General features: G+C 50.3%; 1 protein-coding gene across 1 annotated transcript; it reads right to left on the bottom strand.

Annotated features, from left to right (window-relative positions):
- Positions 1-925: 925 nt before the first annotated feature.
- LOC308667842 (uncharacterized protein) lies at positions 926-2533 on the bottom strand. Its single transcript, XM_081327373.1, has 3 exons — positions 1703-2533; positions 1499-1604; positions 926-1106 (listed from the first exon to the last, which is right to left on the bottom strand). Exons 1-3 carry the CDS (start codon positions 2266-2268, stop codon positions 1071-1073), a joined length of 708 nt encoding a protein of 235 aa, XP_081183499.1. The 5' UTR covers positions 2269-2533; the 3' UTR covers positions 926-1070.
- Positions 2534-7747: the final 5214 nt, after the last annotated feature.

Here is a 7747-nt window from a genome sequence, read left to right on the forward strand (position 1 = left end):
TCCTTGCAACTCTCACCCTGCCCTTAAGATGCAACAGCCCCCCAACCCCCTGAAGATGGGGCTCTTCCCACAAGCCTCAGGGGAGGGCGAGAGCGGCGGCCCCAAAGGCTGTTCTCTGGCCGGGTGGAGGTTGGGGTCACCGGAGTTCTCTGTGTGGTGTTTATGTGATTGTTCTTAAGGGTTGTTATTGTGGCTATTGCTGCATTGTTGTTTGGGAGCTCCCAAATAAATAAACAAACGCTTCTGGAATGCAAGACTGCTGCACCTGGGCTCAGCCGTGGGGAAACCACAGGGGGTCGCTCCCTTGCATGGGGGGGGCTCCTCAACCTGGTTCTCTGCCCTCCTGCCTCCGAGCCCCACAAGAGGGCTTGAGAAGGGCGGGCTTTGAGCCGTGCCTCTGTCTGGTGCGGCACCTTGCTCAGTTCCCCACTGGACATGGGGCAGGTTAGGCCAGCTGATCTCCCCCCTTGCCCCCCCCAGGCTCCCCATTAGCTCTCTTGCCGGCATCTTCTGCCCTTTTCCCAAAGGGCCCTCAGGCCCGCATGAGCTAAATTTGGAGAATATTGGGGGGGGGCAGTGAGAACTTAGCAAGTTGAGTCAGTTTATTGTGCGCTCTCCCTCCCCCCCCATGTAAGAAATAATTAAGGTTTGCTTCCCCAGTTTCTGGGTTGAAGAGCAGTCCTATTTCCTTTCTTAACCTGCAGAGCTTGGGATGGAGGAGGACGGGGGCTCTAGAGAGACAGACCCCTCCCCCTGCAAAGGAAGAATGCCCCCCCAGAACCTGCATAGTTCAGTGAGCTCAGCAAATGGCAAGACTGTTGCTTCTCCTACTCCTTTCCCTTGACCCCCAACCTGGCCTCACTGGGGTGGCGTGAGGGGCTTTGGGTGACCCTCCCAGGACCACAAAAGCACAACATTCTGCTGGTTCCGAAGTGGACTTTTATTGCGTCATCCGTGGGCTGGGAGGGGCTTCAGAGCTGGCGAGGGGGGGCAGGCGGCGGTTATGCCTACTGGGGGGCCTAGTGGTACCGGAGGGCCAAGGAGTGGGCCACCACACGGGTCAGCTTCTGTCAGGGCCGGAAAATGATGAGCATGTTGCCCAGGAGCTGGAAGAGAGGAGGGGGATGCTGACGCCTGCTGCCAGAGGAGCTTTGCTGGTGCCTTTGCCCCTATCCCCCCCTATCCCCCCCCACACCAAACACCGAAGGAACAGTGGGGATGCTCCTTCTGCCTCCTGGGCAGCGCCAAAAGGCCAGGATGGAGGCTCAATGGTCCCTCCGCTCCGGCTCTGCCCTGTGACCAGACGCCCGTCCCTCTGCTGGCAGATGGGAGGCTTTCCGAGGGGGCCGCTCAGAACGGAGCCCACTGCCCTCATTTCAGCATTGGCGAAGTTCAGGGCAGGGCCCAGCTGGCAAATGCTGCCCGGCGGGGAGATTTCCGGTGCCAAGGAGATGAGGGTCCCAGCCCCGCAGGAAGGGGGGAGGGGGGTCCCCCTCACCCTGAAGTTCTCGGGGTCCACGTCCAGCTCGTAGTTGGCGCTGGGGCCGGAGAGGTTCCCGAAGCGCTCGAAGAACCGCTGGGTCCAGGGGTACACGATCAGCAGCCTGCCAGGGGAGAGGGAGAGAGAAAGGGGAGGAGGAGGAGATGGGGGGGTCCCCGCGGGGCCTGCCCTGCCCTCCCCCGGCCCGGCCGGAGCTCTTACCTCTCCAGGACGGCCTCGCCGACTTCGGACACGTCCACCTGGCTCCTGGAGGTGATGAGCTGCTGCTCTTCGGCCGACCAGCGCGACATGCTGGCTGATGGAGGACGGAGCGCTCGAGAGGCTCTTGGCGAGAAGGAGGGAGGGAGCTGAGCCCGGACCTCGGGGCCGACTTTTATACCCTGCGCCCGGCAGCCCCGCCTCGCCCTCGGTTGCTCTTCCCCGTCCTGCTCCGGCTTCCTGGGCGCAGAAGCGCTCCGGCGGCCCCGTTGCCTGGAGAGCCCCCCCCCGGTGCGGTTCAGCGCTGGGCTCGTCTCCGGGACGCCGCTGCGCCTCTGCTGGGCCGGCAGCTCCAGGTGCGTCTGAGCCCAGCTCCGCCCGACCCGACCCGACCCGACCCGCTCAAGTGGCCGAGCAGCCGGCTGCCCCTCTGCCCGCCGTCCAGGTCCGCTCCTGGGAGGCCGTCGGCAAGGGGACTCCGCAGCTGTCGGCGTTGCCAAGTTTGAGAAACACGGATGGAGACCCTGGAGAGGGGAGCGTGTGAATCGCCAGCCTCGTTTCTGCCCCATCGTAATCGGGGAGGGGGGACACGGAGAGAATCTTTAGCTGTCCTGTAGAGATGGAGGTCAAGGATATGAAGGGATGTGGGCAGAAGACTGCCTGCCCCGGTATCTTGTTATTCCCGTGTCTATGAGCCGATTCCAATTAGCCTTGCCAAGGACTGCCAAGAACCAGCTAGATAAGAGAGGCTCTGCCCTGGCACGGGATCTTCGGATGTTCTCTAAGATTGACTGGGTAGTACACCAATAAACAATGCTTTTGCTGTACCTATTTCCCGCTCGTTAAAACTGTATAAATACAATAAACTCTGCGTAGGCAGACAGACATATTTGGGACACCCTGCGTTGACTGGTCTCTGAATGCCACATATGGCCCGAACAGGGACAAAATAAATCTTTAAAAACAAACAAAAAGAGATTTGGAAGAGGGACAATAGATCTTTAAAAACAAATTAATAGGGATCATAAATCTTTAAAGACAAACAAAAGGAACCTGGGGGGGGGGGAGCAACTTTCAACATATTTACCTTTGTCTGGAATAGACCCCACGAAGCCCCTGCCGGACGCCACAGCTGTGCTTTCTTCCGTATGATCAAGCAGGAACTTCGGACTTGTTAACCAAGAGGAACCTGCGAAGGCACTTGCCGATAGTGGCCTTGTAGCGTGATCTGCAGGATTAAGTTCCGATGGAATGCAATGCCATCGTTCATTGAGGATTTCCTGATCCTTTCTACACGATTGCTGACGTAGACGTAAAAACGTTTTGTCTGGTTGTATATGTAACCCAACCCAGGACAGCTAAAGATTCTCTCCGTGTCTGTGTAAAATTTAATGTCATGCATGTGAATGTCCAGCTCACGCAATATAAAGTCTACAATCTCTACAGCCGATACGGCCCCGCAAAGTTCAAGCCTAGGGATTGTGTGCTCAGGCTTGGGTGCCAACTTGGCCTTGCCAAACAAAAACCCTACATGGGTCCGGTTTATAAAGTCTTTTACCTTGAGGTAGGCAACAGCTGCTATGGCCTCAGTGGATGCGTCTGAGAAAATGTGAATTTCCCTGGTCTGACTTGCTGTAAGGGAGACTGGAGTGTAGCAGCGTGGTATGTGAATTCCATCCAAGGCATGTAGAGATTGTTTCCAGGACTCCCATTTCGGGAGCTTGTCTCTTGGTAGTGGTGCGTCCCAGTCTTTAGTAGACTCTGAAAGCTGTCGTAGTAAGGATTTACCGTGTATGGTGATGGGAGCCACAAAGCCGAGTGGATCATATAGGCTATTCGCTACTGACAAAACACCACGTTTGGTGAATGGTTTATCAATAGAGCTGACGTGAAAGCCAAAGGTGTCCTTTGATAGGTTCCACCGTAGGCCAAAACCTCTCTGTTCTGGGGGCCTGTCCACTCCCAGGTTAAGGTCTTTAAATCCTTTGGCATAATCACTGGGCTGGAAGGCTTTCATAACTGCAGCACTGTTTGAGGCAAATTTGTGGAGTCTAAGATTAGCTTCAGAAAGCATACTTTGTGTCCTTTGGAGCAGCTTCTTCGTCTGTGGGTAAGGATTTGAGTCCGTCGTCCAACTAGAAGTCCCTCTCAATGAAATGTCAAGCATCTGCACCATAGTCCTTCTCACCTTCAAAAGCAGTCCTTCGCAGACCATATGTTGCAACAGCAGGTGAGGGACTGTTTCCAAAGACGTGTACTTTCATGCGGTATTCGGTTACTTCATTGTCCATGTTGTTATCACGGTACCACAGAAACCCCAAGAAGTTCCTATGGTCTTCTCTTACTTTAAAGCAATGAAACATTTGCTCAATGTCAGCGGTTATGGCGACGGGTTCTTTCCTGAACCTCATGAGTACACCTACAAGGTTGTTGGTTAAGTTTGGACCAGTGAGAAGAGCGTCGTTCAGGGACACACCTTGATGCTTGGTGCTGGAGTCAAACACTACCCTGATTTGCTTTGGCTTGCGTCGATGATCCACACCAAAGAAAGGCAAATACCAGCCCTCATCGTGCTCTTAAAGAGGTGGGGCTGGCTCAGCATGGTCGTTGTTGAAGATCCTTTTCATAAAGGCAATGAAATGGTCCTTCATTTCAGACCTGTTCTTCAATGTTCATTGTAGTGAGTTGAGTCTAGATGGTGCTTGATTGCGATTGTTTGGGAGTCTGGCTCTGGTAGAATGAAAAGGTAAAGGTGCGACCCAGTTGTTAGACATATATTTGGAGAATGCAGTGTCCATCACATTGATGAATTTTCTGTCTTCAACAGACATGGCTATTCTGTTGTCATCATGTGTAGTATGAAACACTGTGCTGCCTAGGTTGTTATCACAGGTGAAAATCAGATACCTGGATGATGTCAAGAGGTTTCTCCTTCACTTCATAGTGGTGAGGACATTGTCTGAAGTGAGATGCACGCCCATTGCTTAAAATGTTAGTTTTAAAGGAGTTGATCTCAGACGGTGTGCGCATCCTACTTAAGCATACATCTCCCACTATTACCCATCCTAGGTCAAGTCTGTGTGCATATGGGGCATTGTCAGGTCCTTCGCACTGCTGGCGTATTCTATGAACTCTGAGAATGTCCCTTCCCAGCAAGACTAAGATGTCTGCGTTCACGTCCATTGGTGGAATCTCCGTAGCCAGGTGCCTTAAGTGGGGATGGTGATACGCAGCTTCTGGGGTGGGAATCTCTTCCCTGTTGTCTGGTATTTGATCACACTCAACCAATGATGGCAACAGTATGCCCTTAATCGCTTTGATATGAGAAATCACGAACCCATCAGCTCTTCTGCCAGAAGTCTCCACCCGACCAGAAGAGGTGTTGAGCGTGTATGGTGTTGCATGTCCTTCTATGCCAAAGATATCAAAGAATTTGGGAGGGATCTGTTGCTCTGCTCATCTATTGTGGCGTACATCCTGACAGACCTTTCGGGCTGACCCTTTGGATATATCTTGACTAGACATATCTTGGCACAGCATTTGTGAGTGAAATCTTTCCCACACACTTCAGTGCATGAAGATGACACATTTGTAACTGGAGCATGACGTTGTCGCTCCCCGCCATGGTTTGAAGCAGGGTTGGATGCAGGTGGTAGCTGTGGATTGCCTGGAAGTGGAGCAGGATGCATAGCTGTAATGTGCTTGTCGCTATTGCATTCTGTGCACTTGACAGAGGATTTACAGTCTTTCACAAAATGATCATAAGAAGCGCAGCACCTGTAGCATATTCCAAGTTTTTGGAGAACCTCTTTCCGCTCTTGTATTGTCTTGGCTCTAAGCTCACGACATTTCCTGAGAGGGTGAGGGTTTTTGTGAATAGGACACTGACGATTAGGATGTTCATCTCCACCAGCTGAACCACTCCATTGAGCAGGGGATGGTACAGGAGGAGAGATGTCCATCTTTTTTGTAAACACAGCTCCATGTAAGTTTCTGTGTTTAACTGTGGTGTTATCATACCTTGATGATGATGATGCAGCAGGCACACTGGATTGAGGGTGGTTGAAACTGGAATCATTTCCTTTCCAGATGTGTCTGCCGGTGAACCTTGATGATGATGATGCAGCAGGCACACTGAATTGAGGGTGGTTGAAACTGGAATCATTTCCTTTCCAGATGTGTCTGCCGGTGAACCTTGATGATAATGATGCAGCAGGCACACTGAATTGAGGGTGGTTGAAACTGGGATTATTTTCTTTCCAGATGTGTCTGCCGGTGAACCTTGATGATAATGATGCAGCAGGCACACTGAATTGAGGGTGGTTGAAACTGGAATCATTTCCTTTCCAGATGTGTCTGCCGGTGAACCTTGATGATGATGATGCAGTTTGAAGTGTTGGCGCACCTGCTTCTGGGCATTGAAGAGGTGCAGGCCTCTGCAGGCTTGGGTGGATAATAAACTGTGGCAAGTTCTGAAAGAGATGGGCGTACCAGACCTTCTTATTTGTGTCTTGAGAATCCTATATGTGGGCCAAGAAGCAACAGTGAGAACTGGACACGGAACCACTGATTGGTTCAAAATTGGGAAAGGAGTCTGGCAAGGCTGTATACTGTCACCCTGCCTATTTAACCTATATGCAGAGCACATCATGAGAAAGGCAGGGCTAGATGAATCAAAAATTGGAATTAAGATTGCTGGAAGAAATATCAACAACCTAAGATATGCAGATGATACCACTCTAATGGCAGAAAGTGAAGAAGAACTAAAGAGCCTCTTGTTGCGGGTGAAGAAGGAGAGTGCAAAACGTGGGTTGAAACTCAACATTAAGAAAACCAAGATCATGGCATCCGGCCCTCTCAATTCCTGGCAAATAGATGGGGAAGAAATGGAGGTAGTGACAGATTTTATTTTCCTGGGCTCCAAGATCACTGCAGATGGGGACTGTAGCCAGGAAATTAAAAGACGCTTGCTCCTGGGGAGGAAAGCCATGGCAAATCTAGACAGCAGACTAAAAAGAATAGACATCACTCTGTCAACAAAAGTGTGTATAGTCAAGGCTATGGTCTTCCCAGTTGCAATGTATGACAGTGAAAGTTGGACCATAAAAAAGGCTGAGCGCCAAACAATTGAGGCCTTTGAACTCTGGTGCTGGAGAAGACTCCTGCGAGTCCCTTGGACTGCAAGGTGATCAAACCGGTCAGTCCTAGAGGAGATCAACCCTGACTGCTCTTTAGAAGGCCAGATCCTGAAGCTAAAACTCAAATACTTTGGCCACCTGATGAGAAGGAAGGACTCACTGGAGAAGAGCCTAATGCTGGGAAAGATTGAGGGCAGTAGAAGAATGGGACGACAGAGAATGAGGTGGCTGGATGGAGTCACTGAAGCAGGAGGCGTGAGCCTAAATGGACTCCAGAAGATGGGAGAGGACAGGAAGGCCTGGAGGAATGTTCTCCATAGGGTCGTGATGGGTCGGACATGGCTTCGCAGCTAACAACAACAAGAATAGAATAGAATAGAATAGAGTAGAGTAGAGTAGAGTAGAGTAGAATAGAATAGAATAGAATAGAATAGAATAGAATAGAATAGAATAGAATAGAATAGAATAGAATAGAATAGAATAGAATAGAATAGAATAGAATAGAATAGAATAGAATAGAATAGAATGTGGAATGCAATAAGAATAGAATAGAATAGAATAGAATAGAATAGAATAGAATAGAATAGAATAGAATAGAATAGAATAGAATAGAATAGAATAGAATAGGTTTAGGTTTAGGTTTAGGTTTAGGTTTTATTTTTTATTTGATTTCTATACCGCCCTTCTCCCTAGGGACTCAGGGCGGTTCACAGGGCATATATAAATAACAATACAAAAGTTAAAAGGAAATTAAACCAGTGCCCAGTTAAAACAACAATAATAAATACTAAAAATCAATTTAAAAACCCATATTCCCCCATCAGGCCAGACCAGCTAATTCAAATAAGTGGGTCTTCAACCCTCGACGGAAGGATCGGAGGTCAGATGCCATCCGGAGCTCAACCGGCAG

Source organism: Vipera berus (assembly GCF_964194415.1).
Source record: "Vipera berus genome assembly, chromosome: 4".
NCBI lineage: Eukaryota > Metazoa > Chordata > Lepidosauria > Squamata > Viperidae > Vipera > Vipera berus.